The sequence below is a fragment of the Notamacropus eugenii genome, chromosome 5 (genome assembly GCF_028372415.1).
Source record: "Notamacropus eugenii isolate mMacEug1 chromosome 5, mMacEug1.pri_v2, whole genome shotgun sequence".
Classification (NCBI taxonomy): Eukaryota; Metazoa; Chordata; class Mammalia; order Diprotodontia; family Macropodidae; genus Notamacropus; species Notamacropus eugenii.
This window is the reverse complement of record NC_092876.1, coordinates 234735763-234763647: the sequence shown is the minus strand read 5'-3', so window position 1 is coordinate 234763647 and position 27885 is coordinate 234735763. Positions and strand designations below refer to the sequence as shown.

Genomic DNA, 27885 nt, shown 5'->3' with positions numbered 1-27885 from the left:
CATCATTAACTATGTATGTTGAATCAAAAATGATAAAACATAGTTTAATTTCTGAGTCCTAAGTTTGTCTCCAACTAGTTATGTGACTAGCCAAATAATGTCAACAATTTGGTCTCAGACACTTACTAGCTGTGTGACCCTGGGCAAGTCGCTAAACCTCTGTTTGCCTCAGTTTCCTTATCTGTAAAATGGGGATAATGACAACACCACCTCCCAGGGTTGTTGCAAGGATCTGATGAGATAATTGTAAAGTACTTAGTGGAGTGCCTCAAACATAGTAAGTGCTGTAAAAATGTTAGTGATGATGATGATGGTGGTGGTGGTGATGATAATGATGACACAGAAAAAGAGATTGCTGCTTTTTTTTGGTTGATTAGTCATGTCCAATTGTTCATGACCCCATCTGAGGTTTTCTTGGCAAAGATACTGGAGTGGTTTGCCATTTCCTTCTCCAGCTCATTTTACAGAAAAGGAAACTGAGGAACAGGATTAAGTGACTTGCCCACAGTCACATAGCTGGTAAATGGCTGAGGCTGGATTTCAACTCAGATCTTCCTGATTCCAGGCTCAACAGTCTTATCCACTGCATACGAAACCTAGAATTCAGCTAACATCAAGCCTTCCAGACAGAACTCGGTTATCTGAATCTAAAAGCCACATGTCCCAGAAAGGTTTTAGTCAAGGAAGAGAGAGGGAAGATTAATACCTGGTTCCCTTTTATTTACTTGCAGGATTAGAGTTCATGATTGAGCTTTGTACCTTATGAACTTTTCTCTCCATTATTTCAATTTTGTTATGTTTCTCCACAGGGCTTGGTGGTAATAACAATAATAAAAGAAACAGCTCAGCACCTAAAGAAGTTTTGTGTGCTACTTTGGGGGAATGGGCTAAGATGAAAGGGAAATGCCAGCATCCTTCACCATAGGCAAATATAGATGACAAGGGCACCCAGGTGTGTCCCAAAATGGATTCCAAATATAATGCACCAATCAGAGTCTGAGGGTTCATAAATAATTAATATATTAAATATGTACTTGATAAGCTCCTGAGTAGTCCTTAAGAAACTGAAAGCAACCTGTAATGAGATTCCTGAAGTTATTATAAGGTCTCAATCCACAGAGCCAACCTTATGTGTTCCTAGTTCAAAGCTGTATTTTTGTTCAGTCTACTTGACTGTGAAATTAACTCAAACTGCTCCATGTCTGTTTCACAGTGTCTTGGCTCATGATATCCCTATGGAGGCTGAGCTAATACAGCTTGCTGCAGTCTGCATCCTAGCCTACAACACAAGCCTAAGAGGTAATGGCAATGAGAATGTGGGGAGGGTACAAGTGAGTTAAATCTTATGGCGAAAGGAAAAGTGGGGTTTCCAGGGACAAATGGAACAACATACAAACAATACTAGTAGCAAGAATTTGCAACCATGTGAAAACACTTTAGAAACACCCAATGACATCTAACTAATTTGCTTATCCAAAAACACTCATCTATTCATCAAAGCAAATCCCTTAAAGACCCTTTATAAGACAATAATAAATTACCTAGTATAAGTTAGGATAGCCTGCATTGCATCCTATATCTAGCATCTGCTAGACTGGCACCTATTGGGTCTCTACTTTTGTCTGGCTCATCAAAATGAAACCACACATGTGAATACTCTATGTGGACATAGCCCACATAACCCTCTATTAAGGGTTATATATATATTTTTTTTACAATGAGGCAGGCAAAGGAACCCAAAGTCACTTACAATTATATTAGTCTTAAAGCAAGAAAATCCTGGGCACCTTTAAGTTTACTAATAATTAATAAGCTGAAATCGTAGGGTTAGTAGTTATCAATCTCTCTAGCAATCCTTCTTTACATTCCTTCTTCTCCCCTCCCTTCCTCTAAGTTTGGCTAACTATCAAACAATCAATCACCAAGCATTTAGTAAAGTCCTACTATGTGCCAGATACTGTGGTAGGTGCTAGAAATACAAAGACAATAATTAAACCTCAATCTAAAGTCAAGAACCATTCTATATTACTGAACAGGAAAGAGTTAGCTTCTTTTCCTATTCCACTTCCAAGACACCACTTGAATTTTTCCTTCCTGTGTTGTAGTCAGCACCACCCCCTCACTAATTCCACTGGCTGTTAGCAGGCCTCAAGGGTCCCTCTGAAAACTTGGTGTATGGTTTCCGCATCTGAGATCTGACAGCTATTCATCCTTCTCACACTAGCTCCACTGTAATCTGAGGTTTCTGAAAAGACTGATTTTTATGGTCCGACTTGTCTACCTAGGAATGCATCCTCCATTTATAGTAATGTTGCTATGTAACTAATTACTCCCTGCAATATATTTTGAGCTACAGCAGTTTTTTTTGGTGGCACCAATTAACTGTATGTTAATACTGTTAATATTCTACCTAACAGTGTTAGGTAGAGTATACCTATGTGCACCTTCAACAGAGAATGGAAAAAGAGACCAATAGATTAGCATGTACGACAATGGAGTTATTTGCCATGCTTTTTAGTCTAGTGTTTCACCAAAGTACTATGCACAAAGCGATGTAAATGACGCAGCAATACTTCAAACAAGCAGGTTATGCTCACTTCTGTAGGAAGAGCATTTAAGGCAATTAACAACATTAAGTCAAACAAATTATCAAAAATGGCATGCAAGTTTTAATTAAATATGCTCTGTGCTGAAGAGGAAAATATTAGTGACTATATTAATGGTGAAGATGAGAAAATTATAGAACCTTTGAGCTAGAAGGGACCTCAGAGGTCTTCTAGTCCAAGCCTTTTCACTGAGCAGTCAAGGGGAATGAGATTCAAATAAGTAGAAGGTCATGTCACAGCTAGTTAGCAGCATAGCTGCTATGAAAAGGGAAGTTCCTGGCCTCCCACATTTTCTTTCTACTACATCATATCAGAAAATGGTAAAAGTCAAAACATGTAAAAGAAATGAAGGAAATAAGTATTTATTAAGTGCCAACTACGTGCTGGGGACTGTGTTAAGCACTTTACAAATATTATCTCATTTGATCCACACAAAAACCTTGAGAAGTACATGCTATTATTTTCCTCATTTTACAATTGAGGAAACTGAGGCAGACAGGGGATAAGTGGCTTGCCCAGGGTCACACAGCTAGTAACTGTCCGAGGTTGGATTTGAAGTCAGGCCTTCCTGACTCGAACGAAGCCCAGAGCTCTATCTATTATACCACATAGCTGCCTCCAAAAGAAAAGTACATACTTATAATAACTGTTATTCATAATTTATTATTCATAACAATGTTATTTTAATTATTCTTAGTACCTTCAAAGATAAAAAATAACAAATATTGAAGGATAAGCATAATTATTATTGGTAATAATAATCCCCATTTAAATGTTTATAATATAATAGACCTTCTTCACAATAATACTATGAGATAGGTAAAGTATCTACATCCCACTTTTTAGAGAAGGAAATAGTCTCAGTAAAGTTAGGTGACTTGTCCAAGGTAACACAGCTTTAAAAAAAAAAGGGTGAGAACTCCTCAAGCCCAGGTCCTTCTAATACCAATTTCAATGATCTTTCCTTTTTCCAATTTATTTTTGATTCATGTGACAGGGATCAACTATCACTGGCCCACTCATAACATATGAGTTCAGGGGAAAGAAAGTATTAACTGATTGTGAATTTTAAAATTTATGAAGAATGCCTTGAGGTATATGAAAATATACCAGAATTAGCCCAAGCCCAAGATAATTTCTCTCTTACTGGAGTCAGAACCTTTCCTTATGATAAAGAAAGGAAAAACAACAGGATGTGCCTTGGCCCAAGACCTCACAATCATTAAGATGAAGGATCAGCAAGTCATTATAGGTCCCAGACAATGTCTGGGTTGGTGCCCACTCCAAGATCCATGAAATAATGTGGACATGAAATGTGTAACGAACCCATGTTCCTAGTGAATCACCATTGACCTAAGGGAAATGAGGGGAGGAAAGACCACAAAAAACCCATCTACAAAATAATCAGGGTCTAAATAAGTGTCAAGTTTAAAACAGGATCCTACTGAAGCAAAGTATCTCCAATTATTTTGTGTCAAATAATAGAAGCATTAAAAAAAAACCTTTAGGCATCTAATCCCTATAACCGTCTAAGACCACAGGCTTCCTTCTCTCTTCTTAAGTACCTTTGTAAAAACTTCTAAAAGAAATCTAAAAAAAATCCAGGTTAACAGATAAGGCCTCTTCAAATTTTACTACCTGTTTTCTCCTCCACATATGACTAGCCGTTCTTGTACAGCCTCCCATCTCCTTCCTCTTCTGCTTTCAAACTAGCACCAACTCAGAGATCACACTGAGCCCTGTCACCTTGTTTACACTTCTAGCTGGCAGGCTGACCCAGGGTGGGGCAGCCAAGGCAAGAGCTAAAAGAATGGACCAGGGTGGAAGCTGGTGATCGTGGGCACACCCTAAATCACACCAGCTGGAGCAGCTACTCCAGGTCACCTACCTCTGATGTCCAGTCCTACTCACCTGAAAAAGAACAGAGGAGTTAACTTCCCTGAAAAACCCACCCTTTGGGTGACTCCAGAAATAATAATAATGAAAATGCTGATGAGAATGAATTTACTGCCACGTGCCTTTGTTCCACAGAACTCAAAGAACCTATCATCTTTCTGCCTTCATCCCTTCTCTGGTTTCACTGCTATATTACCATGAACTCTGCAAATTGAAAAGGGGGCACAGAGGAGCTCCAGAGGCCTGAAGACTGATATACCACCAAATCTATGGTTTACTTCTAAATTTACCCAGGAAAGGTCTCAGAGAAGAAGGAAAGTTGGAAGCTGTTGGAGACCTACTATGGAGAAGAGAAAATAGACTTTTCTTATAGATAAAGAGCTCTAAAATTTCTCAGAGAAGTCCTACAAATGATGAGGTTAAGGGAAAAAAAATTCAAACAATTCTAATGGATAGGAAATGGTGACATGGTCCCAGCAGGAATTATTTTAATCAGTGGCAGGTGCTGGGGACCCAAGATAGTCAAGTTTCTTTTGCTTTCTCCCTTCTTATTTTGCTGACCACCCCCAACCCCCACCAGCCTTGAGGGGTCAGAATTCTCCTTTCTCATCTGCCAGTGTTTGCAGTGACTTGGGTTCTGAGTAGTGGTGGGGCAAGGTGTAGGGGGTGATCTGTGCCGTGTGTGTGTTTGTCCTTCATTGCAGAAGACCATGTCATCAGAGAAATAATGACATGACTTGCACTTGACTTTGTTTTGAGTGAGGAAGGGCTGTGCAGGTCACCAGCCTCACTTCTCCTCCAGAGCCATCTGAATCCAATGACTAGATCCGGATGACTGGAGGTGACCCAGGATGAGGCAGTTGGGGTTAAGTGACTTGCCCAAGGTCACACAGCTAGTGAGTGTCAAGTGTTTGAGGTGAGATTTGAACTCAGGTCCTCCTGATTCCTGCACTGGTGCTCTATCCACCTAGCTGCCCCCATGTGGACATAATATAGAGGAGGTGGAGGAAGAAAGGAAGAAAACAAGCATTTATGAGATACCTACTATGTGTCAGGAAATGACTGTGGTACAAGAACCAAAGGCAGCAAAACTTTTTTTAAAAAGCATGATAAAAACAGTTTTATTAAATATCTACTGAGATGATCCACTAGTACACAAATCTTAGATACACACTATAGTCAGACAGTAATCTGGAAATGGAAACAAATGGGAGTCAGAAAACAGAATGAACCGTGCTTGAAAAACTACATAGTACTTTCAATGATCCTAAGGAAATATCGCAAACAAGAAACCTATAAATACTAATATTTCCTGGTGTTATGATGGTTCCAACTCGTGCAACATCTTAACCTGCAAAGAATCAAATGTCAGGTTACAAAACTGCAGTGGTGCTTTTAGCGTATGACTTATGCCTAGGAAGAGAAATCATCCAGATAAGTGATCAGAAAAGTAGGTGGTTTGGTTATGTATTAAGATCAAGGAATAATACAGGCAACCCACAGGCTACATTGGTAGTGAAAAAGAAGAGAATTCCTCTTCTCCTTCTTTCAGTCTTGGCTATGTGAAGCTGCTTCCCCATGCACCAGAGAATCACTGCTGCCCTCATGAGAGGAATTGTACAGGGAAGTAGGGGGAGAATTTGTGGTTATAGTGAGTCTAAGCCACACGGAGATAAACATTTGGAAAGGGCTTGTAGGGCAGTTTTCAGAAGAGAAATTTGAGATATGTGGAGGACTTAGAGATAACTCATTTATCCCCCTGACTTTACAGACTAGTGAATTCCACAAAACTTTTTGCAATCTAATGTCAAGGAATCTGGGTTCAGATCCCATCTTTGTTACTTGCTACCTGCAAGTTTTTATGGGCTTTAATTTTTTCATTTGCAAAATTAGAGGTTTGTACCTGAAGGACTTTAAGGTCCCTTTTAGCTCTAAATCTATGATCCTATGACCCCTGTCCACACATTGTGGGTCAGTGGCTAAGTTATAACCAGACCCTTTTTACTTTGAAAGAAAGTAGAATAAGATACATAATGGCAACTGTAGCCAGAATTAAAATAAGTCAATTCAATTCAAGAAACATTTGCTAGTAACTCCTAATTTTAAAAAATAAGCTGACATTTATATAACCCTTTGAAGTTTACAAAAGCTTTGGTAATAGAGGCCCTGGTAATAGAGATGAAAAAGAACAGTTAACCCTCAAGGGGCTTAAAATCTAATTGATAGAGGTAAAACATGGATAAAGACTTGAAATATCACCCAAATCTCAACCCCAAAATTCACAGCTCATTCCACACTGGGACTGAAAATTCCTAAAAGGAATTATTGGTAAAAATAAATAAATAGATAGACAGATAAATAGACAGAAAGACAGATAGATAGATAAAATTCTTTCTCAGAAACAATTTTTATATTTTTTCCCCACTGCAGAATGTGTTTCATTAGCCACAGCAAAGTGAGTGACCACTAGCCACCTAAGTGACATACTGCCCTCCATAGAACACATGAAGTCTGTTATAGCCTCATTCCAGTTTATCTTTCTGTATGTTATACTTTTTTTCCCTTCACAGATTCTGCAGTCCCTGTCCTGCCCCCACCCCAACCTGGTTTTCTTCCTATTTGTCACAGGTAGGTTTCCATCTAAAGCCTTCATTTCTTTACACAGGCCATACTTTAGGTTTGGAATGAATTCCCTCCTACCTTCATCTCTTAAAATCAATCCCCAGCTTTTGTCATAGCTTAGCTCAAATGCCACCTTCTCCACAAAGTCTTTCCTGACACCACTTCCTTTCCTCCAGTGACATCCCCCACTAAAATTATCTTTGTTTATTTTTATGTACTTAAATCTGCATGTATTGTCTACCCTTACAGAACAGAAGTTCCTTGAAGGCAAGGTCTCTTTTATTTCTGCATTCCTGGGGCTTAGCACAATGCCCGGCACCTAGTAGAACCTTAATAAGTAAATGCTTGTTTGTAGGTGTAACACAGGTTTTAACTCCTTATCTGTACCCTTTACCAGAGTAACAGATACCCAACACTACTCCTTTTTTTTTTTTGTTTTAAAGTGGCTTCAGTTCGTGCCTTGTCTTTCTGCTTGGTGATTTGTTGGCATCATTCACCACCACAGGAGCAGGTGCATGCCTTAGATTGTTTGTGCACCTCATCAGGCATCGCTTACCCAGGCTTCCCAGGCTCTCCTCAAGCAGAGGAGGATGAGGCCCCTCCCCTCATATATTCAATTGCAGTACATTACAAAACCCTTGATGCTCCATCAAGACAATTACTGGTTCATAAAGTTCAATGACTCCCTGTCCCCAGATTACTCAAAGCAACCCCACCACATAATAAAATAATTTCCATGTGACACCTACAGAAAATCCCCCAGATTGCCAATTAAAGATTATTATGAACAACATTCCTGGAATACTTCATAGCTGCAACGCCAGTTTCATTAGTAACAAATATCTGAAGCATCTGTGTTGTCATCAGCCTGGGGAAATGAAGATCCCAAAAAAGACTGGTTTAGTGATTAGATCAGTCCAAGGGTACAAAGAAGTTAAACTGTGAACTCATTAAGAGGAGGGACTGATTTTTGCCTTTATTTGTATCCCCAGAACTTAGCATGTAAAAGAGACTTAATTTTAATACTTTACCTCTGCTGAGTAACTCCAATTTTATGTATAGATACATAGATATAGATATACTGACATATAGATATAGGTGCACACATAAACACATACATATATGTATATATACACATACACATATATACATATATGTGTAAATGTATGTATAGATGTATATAAGCATGTGTATTAATTAGACTGTGATCTCCTTCAGAGTCAGAATTGTTTTGACATTTCATTCTATCCCCAGAGTTTAGCACAGTGCCTGGCATACAGCAGATGCTCCATAAGCATTTGTTAGCTAAGTAATGATAATTGTTCACAGACACATATCATGTTAGAAGTAGAAGTTGAAACCTGGCATTCCTGACATCAGCCTCAGAACTCTCTCTATTTAACTACTCTCTCTTTATTTTCACTAGATATTTCTAACAATGACAAAAAGCCTTTTAAGGTTCCTTCCATTTTCTTTTTTTGAAAGAGAAACAAAGTTATTGAAAAATTCAGTAAGTTGCCCTGGGATCCACACTAAGTTAAGGACTGAATCAAAACACTGCTATCTATTGTCCCCCAGGCAGTTGGGTGGTACAATGGATAGAGCACCAGGTCTGGAGCCAGGAAGACTCCTCTTCTTGAATTCAAATCTGACCTCAGACACTTATTAGCTACATGACTGTGGGCAAGTCACTTAACCCTGTTTTCCTCAGTTTCCTCATCTGTAAAAATGAGCTGAAGAAGGAAATGGCAAACCATTCTGGTATCTTTGCCAAGAAAACTGCAAATAGGACCACGAAGAGTCAGACATGACTGGAACCACTGAACAATAACACTGCCTGTCCCCTAATACCTGACAATTCTCATAAATCAAGATGAAATACTTTTGCTTCCCTAAGGAACACAACAAATTAACATTCAGGCAAATTAACATTTCATTCAATATAAGAATACTCTTGGTTCAAAGAACAAATTTCCATTTGTAAAAAATTTGGAGAACAAATGTGAAACGTCAGGTGCCTGAAAGGGGAGTTCACATAAAAAATACTTCTCTACGGTCAGAAACAAATCCCAGGGAAACCTCTGTGGCTGGGTTTTTAATTGTGCATTTTGTTTTCTTAGATGCTGAATAATTTTCTGACCATTAAGGACAATCATGGTTCAACTTCACAATAAAAGTAATTGAATTGCATGCTTGAGAGGATCCAACTGATTCACAGTGGGGTGCGTAGAAGGAGACAGGGAAATGAGAAACTCAGAGGAATTTAGAAGTAATTTTCTCTCGATGAAAAACAGAGCCAGCCTTCGGAGTTGAAGAATTCTGGATGAAAGAACGCTGTCATTTTCCAAAGGGCCATACTTTGCGTCCTTGCCTATGGCAATTATGAAAACATAAAGAAGGCATAAAGAAGATGAACCAAAATCCCCTCAGTCCCAGGGTGGAAGTTTGAGATGGAACTCCCAAAACAAGGCAGAGCTGGGCCATGATACTGTGCCACAGTGGGTTTGACTGTCCTCTCCCGAGGGCACCACAAAGTACGAGGATTACCTCTAATGAAGGAAGTGTTTAGGATAAATTTTTGGCCTCCTGTGTAAAATGAAAGAGCAACACCTGCCAGAGACAAGACAGCCAAATGCAGAAGCCCAGAAAAATAGCCTGCTTTAGCAAGAACTTGGGCTTGGTCTATGTGGTAGGGAAAGAGAGAGAAAGAAGTATAGCCAGACATGAAAGTGGGAGAAAGCACAACGAGAAGGTGTGTAGAATGCTGGAAACTGCCCCAAGAGGATTCACTGATCAGTGATTACTGTTTTCAGATTCATGCATTGTCCTACTTGTAAACTCACCTGGCTCCTGTACTCCCCCAACCTGTACACCTAGAAACCTAGGTAGAATCGGTTCTTCAAGAATATACCAGCACTGTTCCCTTTTGTCAATTTCTTTTAAGTTTATTCTTATTTTATCCTCAAATGGATTTGCCAGTGAAATCCATTGGCCTTTACAGCTTAGAAACCCTGACTAATTATTTGACCTCCTCAGGCAATCCCTTAGGGCATCTTCATCTGTGAAGTGCTCATAAGACTGACTAACCCTCTATCTATCTCACGGGGATGTTGGAAAGGCAAAATAATATGAAAGCTCTTTGAAAACAGTTAAGTTACTATGCAAATGCAAAATATTTCAAAAATCAATATGCACATATTCTGTGCACGCATTCTGTGGCATATGGATTTGAAGTAAGAAATCTCTGGGTTCTAATCCCACTTTCACTCACTCTGTGAACTTGGACAAATCCCAAATCAGTCTCCTCATCTGTAAAATGGGAATAATAATAGTACCTGTCTCAGACGGTTGTTTTTAGGACCAGATGTGATGATACATGTGGTTTTTAAACCTTAAAGCTCTGTATGTCAGATACTATTGTTATTTTTATTATTATCTCATTCTTTCTAAATTTTCAATGGACTTCAGGTAGAAGCAATACTGGCATCAGTTGCTACCTTGTTATTTCTATATTAAATATTCTGTGAACTGTTGTACAGATGGATAAAATAACTGCTTTTTATAGTTCAATAAAAGTTTTAGAATATAATTTTATAATTCTTAATTATAAAAACACTAGGATAATCTAATTAATATTGTTATTATTGACTTACAGGAGGTACTCCATAAATATTGTACAACAAAGTGTTGCTCTTTATTCTGCCAAGGATTTCCACTAATTTAGAAGACTAAATACTCAAAAAGTCTACACAGGGCAGCTCAGAATTAAAGCCAAGGATATTGTTAGACACATAGATTATAAACTGAGCAAAACTAAATACAAGGAGAATGGAATCAAAGTCAGGGGCTTCTAGGTCACTAACCAGGAAGGGTCAGCCTAGGGACAGAAGCGTGGACTTGCCCAGGACACTAGCCAACAGCTGATCACTAGAAGGTTTCACACTGGCCTTAATCTCCATCTGGGCATTTCCTGCATCACTGTGGACTGAGTTTCTGCACATACTTACTGTATGGGGCGTGTATGCCCTACTTAGAGAATCCTATTGATCTCCTTAAAATAGAAGTCATTTTCTCTACTTTACTCAAAATCTCCATATAAACTTGACTTCTCCTTCTTTGACATTACTTATATTCAGTCAGTTACCAAGTGCTGTCCTCCTCCATGACATCTCAGAATTGTTCTTTCCAATCTATTTCTGATACAGCTCCTCAATACAGACCCTATGAATACGTCTTCAATACATGGCAATGATCTCACCGCTTTTCTGTGGATCAACTCCTTTGTGCGGATCAGCGTTCTCCTGAAGTATCACTTTTTATTCTCTCACTCTCCCTTTCAATACCTTCAAAGTCTCCTATTATTTACAGTGTAAAACACTTTATTCTGATATTCAAGAACCTCCATGACTTGGTTTTAATTCAACTTTGTTTTCTTATCTCCCACTACTCTCCAACATAAATTCATTGGCTCCAATCAAATTGATGTAATTCTTGGCTCAAAGAGTCAATCATATGGGACCTGTCCACATTGGTGGAGATGACTCCATGTCCTTTCCCTACATGAGGGGTGAAGAGAATTGCTAATTCTGAGAGAGGAGGGAAATCTGGGGCATTTCCAGTTTCAAATTTTTAGAGAGAAGATGCCCATTCCAACTAGGTTGCTGAAGGGAAAGAAAGACACTGGCAATAAGCACTCTCAACTTATCTCAAAAAAATCCAAGCCAATGGTGGAGACAATAATATAGTTTCAAAATGAAACTGAAGACATAATTCACAATAATTAACATCCCTATCACTTGAAGGGAGAAAAGACAACAGAAGGGATGAGAGATAGAACATGATAAGATAATAGCTTTAGATCTAGAAGGGATCTTTGAGACCATCAAGTCTAATCCTCACATTTTAAATGCAAGGAAAATAAAACCTTAACCTTAAGATACCTACCTATTTGATCAAAGTCAGAAAGATACTAACTAGTAAAGCTAGGATTTGAATCTAGGTCCTGTAGTCACCCAATTCAATGTTCTTTCCATTATACCACAGCTGCCTCACTTGTGAATTCTATGCCGTGATTTTCTCTCTCTGAACCTCTGAGTTTATTACAGGTGTGTAATATAATTCTGGTTCTTAGATTTGCATATCTGAAGAATCTGCAACAAAAAAAAAATTGTACATTGGACTCTCAGACTCTTGTGCTTCCCCTTACTAATTGATTCTCTGTATAGAAGTCAAAATAGAATTCTTCTAAAATTCCAAAATTTTTCCAAATCAGAATTCTCGCCACACTATTTCCCTCCTCAAGAATTTTCATTAGTTCCTTATTGTTTCTTAAATACTGTCCCAGGTGGTTATCATTTAAAACCTTTCAAAACTGTGTTCCAATCTACCTTTCTAGGTTTATTTCACATTACTCCTGTTCATGGAAGGTGGCATTAGTGGATAGATTATTACACTTGGAATCAGGAAGGCCAGAGTTAAAATCCTGCCTTAGATACTAGTTGTGGGACCCTAGAAAAGTAAAATCCTCTTGATGTCTCAATTTCCTTGTCTATGATCAAGGGGGTTGGACTTAATGTCCTCTAAGATCTATTCCAGCTCAAAATCTATGATACTATGTACTCTACCAGTCAAATTTACTTATTTGCCCTTCCCTGAATTTGACATGGTAGTTCCTACCTCTCTGCCTTACTTGGGTTAGCCCTCATGCCTGGAATGCACTTTCCCCTCTTATCTCTACCTTTTATATTCCCTAGCTACCTTCAAGGCTCAGATCATAGCCCACCTCCAACAAGAAGCTTTCCCTAATCCTCCTTGTCTGTTTGTGCCCACTCTCTCCTCAAATTACCATGTATAGCTTGACCTGTTTACATGTTCTAACACTCCAGGACAGTGCAATCTTCCCTCTGATTAGAGGGTTGGAGGGTGGACCAAGAAAAGCAAACATTATCAACAGACAAAAGAATGTCCATGGGGTGAAGTGTGCTAGAACCTCTCCTCAGGGATGTGAAGTATGCTGATGATCTGTGAACTCAGGAGCAGCTAGACGGCACCATGGTGAACAGAGTTCTGGGACTGGAGATAGGAAGATCTGACTTAAAATCCAGCCTTAGACCCTTACTAGCTGTGCGACTCACAACAAGTCATGTAACCTTCTGCTTGCTTCAGTTTCCTTCTACACAAAATGGGGATAAAATGGCACTCACCTCCCAGGATTACTGAGAGGATCAAATGAGATGATATCATGAATCACTTAGCACAGTCCTTGGCACAAAATAGGCACTTAATAAATGCTTGTTTCCTTCCTTTCTTCATTGGTGTTCCCTTTTCCATGCCTTCTCATTCATAGCAATTCGTGTCCTCATCTTTCTGCAAATCCCTACATAAAGGTCTTCCCCAATATGCTAGAGTTAAAACCTTTTATTTTCATATTTCTGCCTGTAATAATGACCATTAAACAAAAGAATTTATTTCATATTTCATGGATATAAGTATGGTACTCAAGGTACTCATCTTTTATCTTTCACTCCTCCTGCACTATGACCAGCCCCTTTCTTTCTTTCAGTACTTGATGTCTGTTATACTATTTCTCACACACAAGACATCATAGGTAACATCCTGCTTCCCATTTCTATCTATATCACTGAAGTCCTTTGGGTCACTCTGAATCATGGTATTTCCATGACTTTGCAGTCATACAAAAGGTGGGGTGGGAAGCAGCATCTTGGGGGTGAGAACTGGTACCCCAAAGAGGAGCTCTTGGTGGAGAAGATGAACCAGTTTGGAAATAATCACAAGTGCTTTGCCATTTCTCAAGTCTGACTCCATCCAGTCTCCTTCTTTTGTTTAGCTGCCATCATTACAGGCAGAGAAAGGTCTTGAGTTTGTCCTTGTACCTTTGTCCTGGACATATGATTTCCTCGGATCAAGCTGACTAATGTAAGGACATGGTCTCTTCTTTCTTTTTTTGGCTATAAATCAAATATCCAATATCAGAATCAAATGACATTCTCACTGCGTCTTCCCTTCATCTGCCACTTAGAAAAGAAAGGAAAATGGGAAGTCAGACAGGTCTGAAGGATAAACTAGGACCAGGAAATGCCAGGTGATCTTGTATTTCCATTACATATTACACTGCTCTAAGCCTGTCCTTCTTACAGTGTACACTGAAATTGAAATAAAGAAAAGAATTTTGAAGAGGATCAAAATTCTTCATATCTTAGTTCTGGCAGATGAATCAATGATTCCCAACTGCCATCTCTGCTGGAGAGGCTCTCCAACAGGGCACCTCTTGTAGGAAAATGAAACCTAACAGCATGGATTGTTAAACTAAGAACTGTAGCCCTCATAATATGAGGCTGTTCCTTCCATAAGTGCCTCTTTCTTGATTTTTCACCTCAGTTGATAAATTTCTGCCAGATGGAACGCAGGACCTGGAATTAACTAAATGTCTGGATTCAGTTTTTCCATTCATGCCCATGAGAATAGAGATGCACTTTCATATTAACTCTTTGGCATAAAGTTATTTTTATTCCTGTTAATAACAATAACAACAAAAATAAGAGCTAGCATTTATATAGTGTTATAAACTTTGTGAAACACTTTGCATATATTACCTAAATTGATCTAAACAATAACCCTTTGAAGTAGGTGCAGATATTATTGCCATTGTATAGATATTGCAACTAAGACTGAGACAGGATAAGTGACTTATCCAGGTCCTTTTCTATCTCTGTTTCTGGTATAAAGAAATTAAGAGACTGAGGTCTATGACTCAATAGTAACAAACTGCCAAACCTACCCTAGAAATGTTTTTATTGTCCTAAATACTCTGCCATCTTCCAAATACTTTGTGCTTCTTCTAATACATTCTCTGTGTTATACATAGTACGTACAGCATCTTTTAAAAAATATTTTTATAAACTCAATAGTAATTTCGCAGAATTGCCTTGACAAATGTAATGCTAACATAGTACAAATCACAATAAGCCACAAACTATATACTACTTAAAGTGTACCCAAATAAAAACTTGTCTACATACATTAGAACTTTTTTATATTATAGCACGTTGCGACTGCTGTTTTTCCATCTGTGTACTCATTGAATTGTGTTGCTGTTATTTTTCTATATTTCATTGTACCAAACATTCTGTTGGGGTTTCATTTTGCTGCTTATTACTTTACATAAGTTGCAATATCTTTATCTTGGCTAAAGAGTGTGACAATCCTCAGCCCTTTCCCCTGAAGTTCGTTCTTAAGACACTTCCTAATTGCCAAAAATCGTTTAAATTACAATGACAAGTAGCACTATGTTGTTTAGGTATTGCAATGAGAAGTTTGGTAAGCATGATTTCTATAATCTGACACCATATCACTGAAGTGAAAGATGCTGCCACACAGCCACAAGCTATTTTCAGCTTTCCTTGTATTTCCTGACTTTACCTAGATGGGATGTATGCTAAGAGCTGATTTGTCATCTATCCCATCAAAATAATTATGGCCTGACTGGTCTCTATGTCACATCCTGAAGTCTGAAAATTACTCATCATTTGACTGAAAGGCAGGAAATGCTTCTTTTGGGGGAGGAAGCCAGAAAGGAATAAACGCCTTAGGACAAGACCGTTCTTACCCAAGCGGTGTTATTCTTGTCCACCAGGCAACAACCAAACAAAAGCGAGTATAATCACATCTGATAGGAAGAACAGAGCTTTGAGTAATGCACTAACTTCTCACACCTGTGTTACTGGCACGTTGCTTGAGGATAAATGCACAGCATTCAGTCTTGGGCACTTGTCAATAATAAAATCATAGTTCATGTCTATATCTGTAGTGTCTCCTTCCTAGGAATACCTGGTTTTGACTGACTTCTAAAACATCTGAGTCAGCTAACGTGAGCGACAAAGACAATCAGGGAGTACAACATGCACATATTTATTACAGAATGTATAAGGATTTAATGGGACTTGTACCATAGTCTATTAACAAAGAAGGAACTTATAGCTTCAACAGAGAACGTCTTACAAGGTAGGTGGAGTTGGAGGCTCTTCAACCATGGCCCTTCTTAACTCTCGTTCCCATTGGAGTCTTGCCTCATCTCTATCCACTGGACCAACTCATTTTTCACAGCTCAGCCAGGTTGCTGCAATTTTCCCCAAGTCTATCTCAGCACAAGGAACTTTAGAGTCTGGCCCAAACATCAAAATCTGCCACCGCCCTACAAACGTCACTCTTGAACTTTCCTCCACCAAGTCCAAGGGGAAACTATCTCCTCTGTCCACTACAACTAATATATAATATGAGAAAGAGATGTAAGAAATAACCCTGCCCCAGACCTCTCCATCACTAGAATCAGTTTTGGTGATTCTAAAAGCATCAGATTACTAAAATCATGCCTTCCAAAGTTTCACTCCAGGTTGTACCATAGCTTAAGCTCTTATCAACCTTTCCAGCATTTTGCTCAAAAGTGACAATTCCAGGCACACTTCAATAATTCAACAACCTATGATTTCTAAGAGAATGAAGTGTTTAGTAACTTTTCATGTATAACTCCAAAATGCTTTCCAGAATTGCCTATCCACAGGTCCACCCACAATACATCACAAGTAACCCAGCTATATCACTTCTGGGCTTATATCCCAAAGAAAAAAAAGTCCTTTATGTATAAAAAATTTGTTAACTAAGATATTGTCCAACAAATGAGAAGTGACTGGATAGGTTCTGATGTATGAATGTGAAAGAATATTATTGTACTCTAAGAAATTAGTGTATAAATGATTTAAAAAATACAGGGAAAGATTGTGATGAGATGATATAGAGAGAAATGAGCAGAAATAGAAGAACATCCTACACTTTGACATCAATACTAAAAAATGAACAATTGAGGACTTTTATAAACTGATGAAGAATAAATAAATAGGACTAGGAAAAAATTTCTACAACTTTGTTACACAACAAAGTTATAAACAACTTTGTAAGCTGTAAGTTATGATCAAGACAAGGACCATATATGGTTCTTGAGGGCCAATGATGAAATATGCCATCCATTAAAAAGAGGTGATAGATTTAGGTGTAGAATATATATATATAAAACATATATGGATGGATGCATATATTTTATGTGGCCATGGAGGAATTTATTTTGCTTGATTATGCATATTTGCTACCCCTCAAAATTGCTTTTGTTCTTTTCTTTTTCAATGGGGAAGGAGAGAGTGGAAGGTAAAGAAAATAAAGAGAATTCTGCTAATTTTTTTTTCAAACAGAGAAGTAGGGAGGATACTATAGATGTGAAATATATGAATTTTCAGACAAGGTCACTGAATTACTAATGTTACTTAACTGTTTTGTTTTGTTACAAGAAAGACCTCTCTCAAAGTGAGAATAACCTGTAAATATCTGTGATGTAAAAAGAAAACACACCCACAAGACTGGAAAGCAAAAAAGAAAGAAGAATGCACGATTTCAGAAGTGGGGGTAAGCCAGGTAGGGTTCCTCTGTGACTTAGGAAACCTTCTCCAGAAGTTGCTGTGGCTCAAATCTGCATCATCCAGCAGCAAAGAGATGATAAATTTCTCTTTCAAGATATAAATAGGAGTGTCTGTATAAATGTATGTACGTACTGTGTAATTACAGTGCAAAATACAATATTATAATGCAATATAGCATCATGTGCATACAAATACATAAATAATACGTAATAATTTGATAATACTAGCTAGCATTTACATAGCACTTTTAGGTTTGCAAAGCTCTATCCACATGTCACTTTATCTGGTCCTCATAATATCCCTGCATGTATATGAGTATACCTATAAGTAAATATATGCATATAAGGAAAGCTATTAGGAAAATTTATGTTGCCAAGATGACTTTACGTATGTTGTCAAATTATATTTGCTACGTTAAGAAATCATATTTCATCATTTCATACCTTGACTTGACATCTTTCATGATGTCTTTCATGACATCTTTCATGAGATTGAAAAAGTACTCCTTTAAAATAAGTCAGTGGTTTAGATAGACCTCACCAGTTATATTAATTTAGTAAGAGGGCCAGAAAAATTCCTTGATTCAAAATCAAAGAGAGTTGTTGGGAAGAAAGGGAATCTCTACCTTTCTCCTTCTCTGCCTCCACTTTTATTTATGCCTCCTTTTCCCTTCCCCAATATTCTGAAACCATATTCAAAAATTGGAGAGATGATTTGAAATAGTTTTTCTCTACCTTCTCATGTTTCTGACATAATTTGTTTCATCAAGGAAAAATTGGCTATGGTAATTAAAGAGATTCTATCACCATAAAATTACATATTACCAAGACTTTTAAATAGAGAAAATGAAAAAATAATTCATTTGCATATAAATGCATTCTGAGGATAATATCTATAGGGTAAGAGAGGTTTCACAAGTTGGAAAATGTTTCCTAGCTAGCTAGCTAGCCAGTTTAGTGTCTCACTTCTTATCCTTACACTTTGACGCTGAAAGATCTAAGATTTCATCTCAACAAATTGTCTTTTTACTGACAAAGACTGCAATACTTCCACACCTCATCAAGTATTCTTTGTGAGCTTTCATGGCCAAAAATACTCATCACCTGGTAATGAAATATGTGATAATGTGTTTCTCCAAACTTAACTAAGCGAATCCTAACAACAGGCACACAATCTATTCCCCAGATCATAGTCAAAGCTTTTCAGGTTTGATAGAACCTTCCTGAACTTGTATTCCACCAGAATTGCCTTTGAATATTCAAGGTCAGCTCCAGATCACTGGAGAATTTTATATCATGTTGCTTAGCAGGTCTACATTTACATGTTAAATTTCTAATTCTGTTATATCTTATGACAGCTAGCAGTTTCTATTGATCTTTACCTTAAAGACTGGCTGCTCCTCCTCCCCTCCATCATTCATTTACCAGTTGATGTGACTTTTTCTTTACTCAGTGTTTTTAGTCTCCTGGGAAGACCAGATTCCAATTACTCTGACACAGTGGTATATAATGTTGTTACTTGGATCATATGATCAAGGCTCTTCAATTTCAGTCCAACCAGATGGTCACACTAAAAGCATCTAACGTATATCAAAAACAACAGAGAAGGGGCTAGATTAATGATACCCCAATCTGTCCAAGAAAAATAACTCATACTACAACCAAAAAGAGTTAAAAATCTTTTTCTTTAGAATCCTCTGATAGGTAGGTATGGATTATTGTAGCAGTAGATCTCTTAAAGAGGAGAAAATTGGAGACTCAAAGTTGTGATATATGACTTTGATATATCACCTTAGATATAATGTCACATGAGTGGTAAAGCTAGGATTTGAAAGCAGATCCTATGAGGCTAAGCCCAGCCCAGTGCCTGGCACACAGAAAACACTTGATAAATGTGTGTTGACTGATGAAACTAAAAATCTTTCCACTGGACCATGGTGCCCTGCAAGTAGTGAACTGATCATGGAATATTCTTTATTTATCATGGGCATTTCCTATCATAGCATCTTCACAGTGGCAAATATATAAACGGAAATCTATTCCTGTGGAAACTTTCCAAGAAAAGCTAAACAGGCCACCCAACCTCTAAAGTATGCCTTTGCTTTTACAGTTATGAAGTCTCATTTAAGTAATAACTTCCTGAGTTTGAAAGTGGATGTAGAAGGGAAGAGAGAAGGGGAAAATGGAGCACAGGATTTGAATGCTGGAAGGAACCTAGTCCATGAAAAGATTTTTAAAATATTGATAACTATATTTTAATAAAATTGGTTTCCTTTGTGATCCTATTTTATTTTGTCCGTTTAAAAATATTATTCTGAGAAGGAATCCACATAGCCTTACTGGATTGCTACATGGGTCCATATCATGAAAAAGGTTAAGAATCCCTGATCTAAACTCTTAGGATGCCAGAAAATGCCTCTTTTAAAATTATCAGAATAAATTTACAAGCAATCATCCCAAACTTCTCAGTTTTTATATTCATTCAGTGCCCATGTTTCATTTAACTATATTGACAAATAACTTCAGCCAAATCATTAGCACTTTCATGTGGCTGTAGGGCATCTAACACTTAAGAATGGAACAAAAAATGAGCTCCCAAAAGCCAGAAAGAGACAAGGCAACTTGTCTTGAACAACTAAATGCCTTTTAAGGAAATATAGACCATGTCTGCAAAGAGATTCTGCTCCTGCTTCTGTTTCTGCCTTGGGTTGATGTTAACCCTAATTTTACAGACCTGAAATCACAGCCAGCTAAGAAAAATTAAGAAAAAACAATACTTTATGTCAACAGAATACCTTTTCCCAAACCAATTTTATGAGTTCAATTCATAACAGCTGCACTGTCAGCATAAAGATTTAATTTGTCCATGGCCGTGGACAGAAGGTGACACATATCATCCAGGATACTTGCACTGATAGGTACAAATACATCAACATAGGACATGTGGAATATACATGGAGCAAAAATAATTCCACACACCATGAGAATATAAGGTTATGGACAACACTGAGTCAATAAATTAAAAAACTCTATATCTGCTAAAATTCCACATAACAAACATTCATCTATATGTTCGCTCTGTTTATTACTGACGTCACTGTGCATTACTATATTTAAAGGAGCTTATTGAAGAGCAAGAATCTAATGAATAATAATTTAGACTAGTTTTGCTAGGAGGACTCTCAATGTCTAAAAAAATTCTATTTAAATCTTAATTTTCAGTAAAGTTCTAAGATTATAAACACCTAATAAGAGGACCATGAGTCTGACTTTGAATTAGGAAGTCCTGGGCCCAAATCCCCTCTAGACGCTAAACTAGCTGTGTGACCCTGGGCAAGTCAGTTAATCTCTGTATGTCGATTTCCTCATCTGTAATATTGGGATAATAAAGCACCAACTTCACAGAATGGTTGTGAGGATCAAATGAGAAAATGTCTCACAGTGCTTTACAAGCCTTAACGTATGAAACAAGGAACTGGACTTGGGATTTATTGATATAGAGAACTCCCCAGTGAGAAAATTCCTTCTATCAATACAACTTCTACAGAAAGTCTTTCTAAATCCCCTTAAATTCTAGTGTCTAGAATTGGGGGTGGAGCCAAGATGGTGGAGTAGAAAGATGCATATATACTAGCGCTTCCCTCACAATCCACAAAATATCTGTAAAAAATGATTCTCACCAAATTCTAGAGCAGCAGAAGCCACAGAACAACAGAGTGAAAGAGATTTCCAGCCAAAGGTAACCTGGAAGGCTAACAGGAAAGGTCTATCTCACGGGATGCTGAGTGGAGCGGAGCACAGCCCTGGCCACGTGGCACCAGGAGGAACAGGACCTGAACAGACCTGTGGGGCAGAGTTCCCAGCAGGGAGCATTCCAGATCCCTCAACCCACAAGTGACAAAGAAAGCTCCAAAGGTCACTGTGGGAGGGCTTTCTTATCTGGGCAAGAAGGGAACGGGGTTCCTCCAGCAATAGCCTCAGGTGACAGCAGCAGGAGCAGACTGCAGGCCGCTATCGTGGCCAGGAAGCAACCTGGGTCCATTGTCCAGTCAGCTCAGCTTAAAGCCTCTGGCAGTAGGGAGCAGCTGATCTAAACCTCAGCCCTGAGTGATGTCCCTGCCCCCACCCAAAATGCCAGGGAATCTAGCAGCTGAGTTGAATCTCAGCCTTGAACCCAGTACTGGGGGGAGGAGGAGCAATAGGACTATCCTCTTGACAAAGGATTCAGAAGTCAAGTAACTGGCTGGGAAAATACCCCAAAAAAGCGAAAAAAATAATACCATAGAAGGTTACTTTCTTGGTGAACAGGTGTCTCCTCCCATCCTTTCAGACGAGGAAGAACAAGCATACTGTCACAGGAAGTCAAGGCCCCTGCCTCCAGGGCCTCCAAAGTGAACTTAAAATGAGCTCAGGCAATAGAAGAGCTTGAAAAACAAGTTAGCAGCTTGCTAAACGAGAACCAAAAAATGTTGAGGAAAATATCACCTTTAAAAAAAAGGCCAACTCAATTGGAAAAAGAGGTCCAAAAAGCCAATGAGGAGAAGGAGACTTTAAAAAGCAGAATTAGCCAAATGGAGGAGAAGGTTCAAAAGCTCACTGAACAAAATAGTTCTTTGAAAGAGAGAATTGAGTTCAGCAAAATGAATGACTATGAGATAAACCAAGCAGCTAAAAAACAAAACTAAAAGTTTGAAAAAACAGAAGATAATGTGAAACATCTCATTGGAAAAACAACTGACCTGGAAAATAGATCCAGGAGAAACAATTTAAAAATTACATGACTACCTGAAAACCATGATCAAAAAAAGAGCTTAGACATTTATCTTCCATGAAATTATCAAGGAAAACTGTCCTGATATTCTAGAACCAGAGGGCAAAATAAGTATTGAAAGAATCTACCGATCACCTCCCGAAATAGACCCAAAAAGAGAAACTCCAAGGAATATTGTGGTCAAATTTCAGAGTTGCCAGGTCAAGGAGAAAATACTGCAAGCAGCTAGGAAGAAACAATTCAAGCATTGTGGAAATACAATCAGGATAACACAGGATCTGGCAGCTTCAACATTAAGGGATTGAAGGGCTTGGAATAGGATATACCAGAAGTCAAAGGAACTGGGATTAAAACCAAGAATCACCTACCCAGCAAAACTGAGTATAATACTTCAAGGGAATAAATGGTCATTCAATGATATAGAGGATTTTCAAGCATTCTTGATGAAAAGACCAGAACTGAAGAGAAAATTTGACTTTCAAACACAAGAATCAGGAGAAGCATGAAAAGGTAAAGAAAAGAGAAATCTTAAAGAGCTTTCTAAAGTTGAACTGTTTACATTCCTATATGGAAAGAAAATATTTGTAACTCTTGAGACTTTTCTCAGTATTTGGGTAGGTGGACGGATTGTAGACACACACTCATACACACACACACACATAAGCTGAGTTGAATCAGAAGAGATGATATTCACACACAAAAAAATAAAAATTAAGGGGTAAGGGAGGAAAATACTGGGAAAAATGGAATGGAGCAGGCTATAACTCATAAAAGAGATAAGACAAATCTTGTTCAATGGAGGAGAAAAGGGAGAAGGGGAGAAGGGAAAAGTGAAGCTTACTCTCTTCACATATGGCTTTAAGGAGGGAATAACATGCTCACTCAGTTTGGAATGGAAATCTATCTTATGCTACAGGAAAGTAGGGGAGGAAGGGATAAGTGGGGTGAGGGGAATAACGGAAGGGAGGGCAAATGGGAGAAGGAAGTAACTAGAAATAAACACTTTTGGGAAGAGATAAGGTCAAATGAGGGAATAAAAAAAATAAGGGTGGATAGAGTAGGATAGACGGAAATATAGTCAGTATTACGCAACATGATTATTATAGAAGTCTTTTGCAAAATGACACATATTTAGTTTGTATTGAATTGATTGCCTTCTCAGTGGGGATGGGTAGGAAGGGAGGGAGAGAAGAGATGGGGAGAAAAATTGGACATGTTACAAAGTGATGTAAAAGCAATTAGTATTAAAACAATTAACTGAATTAATTACTGAGACTAAATCAGAGACATCTTTAGTTTGGGAAAAGAATTTTAGTCTAAGTTTCCTAGGGGCAGGTAACCTTGGGCAAAATTTGGCATTGATGGAAAAGTCAAGGTTTTAATGGTAAATTTGATTTTATGATTGTTATTTAATCAGGAACTAGAACATGTATAGAAAGGCATGCAAGCCACTTAAGACTTGCCTCAGAAGATGTTCCTTAGCCAATGTGAAATTATAGTCATATCTAAAACCTAGTTATTGGCACTTGCCATTTTTAGATGCTATGGGACTATTAAGTGACTGTTCTTCTGAGTCTAACTCCAGATACGGATAGCAAGAAAGGCAGTCTGAGCCTCTAATCCATGATGCCAGTAAACCTGTGAGATGCTGGTATGAACTGCAAAAGGTGATCTCATGGGAAGTGTGGGAGGGAGGCTGTTCAGTCTGGGCTGAGGTAGGATTCTCCTGACTCAGTTTCACCCCTGACACCTGGCAGACTTTAAGCCTGACTGAAAGTAAGCTGACAATCTACTCCTTCCTGGAACTGACATGAAGTTAGGGAGATATTGTTTCCCTGCAATGTCCCTACTCTTGGTGGCAATTTCCTATAATCAAAAGGTTTGTAAGCTTAATACCAGATCTATTAAATTAAAGAGTGTTGGTAGGGGAACATCTGAGGTTAAGTCTAAAATTAAGCTATAAGGCTTAGGACTTTAGACCAACAACAATGTTAGGGTCCTTTAATTCTTAGTAATAGTGTGGAGACAATTAGGTCAAGGAAGTTAGAATACATAGTTATTATTTGTGCCTCAGTTGGTTCATGCTAAAAAAAAAAAAAATTCGTTTGCGGTCTGTATTGCAAATGCTTTAAAAGAAGTATCACCTGACCAAAAGTTGGAATTGTTTCATGTGATATGAACTGTGTTAAAAATGAAAAATAAAAAAAAATAATTCTAGTGCCTTCCTGTTGATTATCCCCAATTTATTTCGTATTCTTGATACATTGCTGATTTACGCATTGTCTCCCTTATTAGAGTGTGAGCTCCTCCAGGGCAGGGACTGTGTGTTGCCTTTCTTTGTCTTCCCAGAGCTTAGTCGGTGTCTAACACATAGTAAACACTTAATAAATTTCTACTGACTATTAGTTTCCTGACTCACCTAGAGGTTAAGTGATTTGTGGTCACATTGCCAATATGCTGGTGAGGACAGCAAGGCCCATAGAGATGGAGTGGAATGTCTAAGGTCAGATAAATATAAAAGGCAGAACTAGGGTTGGAACCAGGTCATCTGATTAAATCTAGGGCTACTGGGGCTGAATTTCACATATGTTACCAGATACGATGGCAATGTTTCTAGTTTGTACAAAGTAGTTTGCAAAATTCCTTTTCTTTGTTATAAGGGGAAGTTCTGTTATTGTGTATTAAAGAAAGGAAATCAACTCTAAACATGAATGCTGGAGTCAACTTGTGGAGTGAAAGTAGTTGAATAAAGTTATGAGGATTTAAAATAATTTTTAAACTCCAGTTTTTTTTTCAGAAAAAGATGCTGGGAGGATAGATCTAAGTTAAACTGTGACAGACAGGTTTAGTAATTAGTCAAAGGGAAGTTTCACAAAGTTATAGTCATTTATAAAAAATTGTATTAATGTCTGAATTTGCAGGTGAGTGTTTAAAGACTGTTGAGCAGTGACAGAGCAGGCAACTGACAATATCACTCAGGGACAAGGGGCTATGCAAGCATCTTTTCTTCACCCAGTGAGCTTAGAACCAGCCAAGTTTTCTGTAATACCTCATCTTACCCTCAAGACGTTTGGAAAGATAAGATTAGTGGAGAGCCAACTCTCACAAGGCTACCAAGGCAGAAGGGCATTGAGTCCTGAATGGCTAATAGATTACATACCTGTCTGCACAGGCCAGCCTAAATTCAAGGAGACTCATTGCCAATATGGCTGTAAGATGATAAAATTTTTCACTGATAGTACGTCTCAAAAGACGACAGCTAGGTCAGGCTGAATCAGGAAGACTCATCTTCATGCATTCAAATCTGATCCCAGACACTTACTAGCTGTGTAACTCTGGGCAAGTCAGTTAACCCTGTTTGTCTCAGTTTCCTCATCTGTCACATGAGCTAAAGAAGGATATGGCAAACCACTCTAGTATCTTTACTACCACAAGAACCTCAAATGGGGTCATGGAGAGTCTAACGTAACCGAAAGTGACTGAAACAACAAAAACCTCTTAAAAGACTATCTACCACTAGTAGCAAGATCTTGAATTGCATTCATGAAGGGAATATCCACTGTGATGAATCTTCAGGGCCTTTAAGTGTTTTAAGGGGGTAATCTTGACCCAAATCTTCAGTCTACTAAGAACTTGTTGAAGGTTCAAAAGTACAAGAAAAACCTCTCTGCAGCATTTATTTTTATAGTTGCTTTGAGAAAGCAAAAGTCCTACAATTTTTTTCATTTCCTTGTGTCTTAAAAACAACCAAAGAAAATGACATTAAGTTTTAGCTCTACAATTCTGTGAAAAGTCCAATCCCTGAAAGAACATTAACATTGTAAAATGTCATAAAATAAACTATTATCTAAAATGATACATTTGCATTACCATTCATTAAGCGTTTATTGAGTATTTAGTAAGGGCAAGGCACTGGTCAAATACATATTTTCTGTTCCACATAGTGTATGAGAGGCAGAGTAGCATAATGAGTATAGGAACAACCTTGGAATCAAGAAGAGCTGGGTTCAGATCTTGCCTTTGCCACATGCTCTAGTTGTATGACTACAATAATTCAACTTCTCAGTGCTCCTAAAAGCTCTGTAAGACTGTTATAGAAGGGAATCTGTACTGGAGGGAATTTCCACACTGGGAGTGTCCTAAAGTTTAGGATTTAGACTGATATAATCACAATATCATGGATCCAGAAACTGGAAGGGATCACAAAGGCCATATGATCTAGTCCTCTCATATTATAATTGAGGAAACTGAAAGCCAGGGAGGTTAAATGCATTGCCCAAGGTTACACAAGTAATAATCATCTCAGACCCACAATTCTAGACTCTGGAGTCAATATTCTTTCCATGGCACCATATAGGTTTAAACAAATAAAAAAATGAGAAACATAATACTTGAAATGTAGTTTGGGGAATTCAAACTAAAATGGGATCATTCCCATCATTATAGCAATTTAGGTATCGGTAGCATTTTCCCCTTCTCCTGTACATAAGTCCTCAATTCAGAAAAAAAGTTTACTTTTTTTTTACAGACAGGAATATATTTGGAATCTAGAATTTTAGTGGAAGAAAGGATCTTTAGAGTTCTTAATCCAAGAATTTTAAGCCTTTTTTAAAGTGTGTCATGCATCTCTTTGACATTCCAGTGAAATCTATAGAATCCTCCGAATAATGTTTTTAAAAACATAAAATAGAAGACATATGAGAATAAAAATATCAATTATATCAAAATACAGTATTCAAATAGTTTTTAAAAAAACAAACAAACCAAGTTTACAGGTCTTGGTTTAAGAGCCCCTGATCTAGTAACATCCCCTCATTTTATATGTGACATATGCCATTTCATAGTATATGCACAGCTATCCTCTCCCAGGTTCCAGTCAACTATATGAGATTTCCAGGGCTGCTTCTGGACACACAATGTTCAGCAATCAGTTAAATTGGTGTTTTAGTACAACATGGTGTATCCCTGAGAGGTTCTTTTGTCAACCTCCTACCTCATAACAATAGTGGTTGGGATGGGGTGCTGCATCTGCTAAAAAGAGACAAACTTCCAGCTTGTCATTCTCGAGACTGTGGTTCTGCAGGTCATAGACTCTAGTGAGGGGTAAGTGTCCTTCTCTGTAAAGGTGTCATGGCAATCATATCCATGTAGCAGCTAGGGCTGGGAGGTCAAACTAGGTGAGCCTACATCCAAGTCTCTGGCAGTCCTTCACTCTTTTGTGTTTTTCTTTCCTTAACCAGTTGACTTTGTAAGCTCAAAAGTTCTGGGGATCTGCAAGTGATGGTGGTGGCATCACCTGCCAAAGTGATATTGACTGCAGCAGCAGCAAGACGGGGTTTGTTATGAAGGATGTTTCTACGAGGGAAAGGGTGGCTATTGGAAAGAAGGGTGTCTGTGTTTACCAGAAATATGGTGGAGCAGCACAACTGTAAAAAAGGTGAAAGGTAAATGGACTGTTTTGTATCTTCACAAGGTTTAAACATTAGCCTTCCATCCAACTATAACCA

General features: G+C 38.1%; 1 protein-coding gene across 5 annotated transcripts in view; it reads right to left on the bottom strand.

Annotated features, from left to right (window-relative positions):
* RAPGEF4 (Rap guanine nucleotide exchange factor 4) overlaps nt 1–27885 on the bottom strand; it is a 356019-nt gene that overhangs the window by 239570 nt on the left and 88564 nt on the right. The window contains exon 1 of one of the 5 annotated variants that reach the window (XM_072612341.1): nt 4245–4458. The exons of the other annotated variants lie outside the window; for them this stretch is intronic. Coding sequence (XP_072468442.1) covers nt 4245–4292 — 48 coding nt within the window. The 5' untranslated portion in view covers nt 4293–4458. Of the gene's footprint in view, nt 1–4244; nt 4459–27885 lie in introns of those variants that run through there. 5 annotated transcript variants of the gene reach the window in all.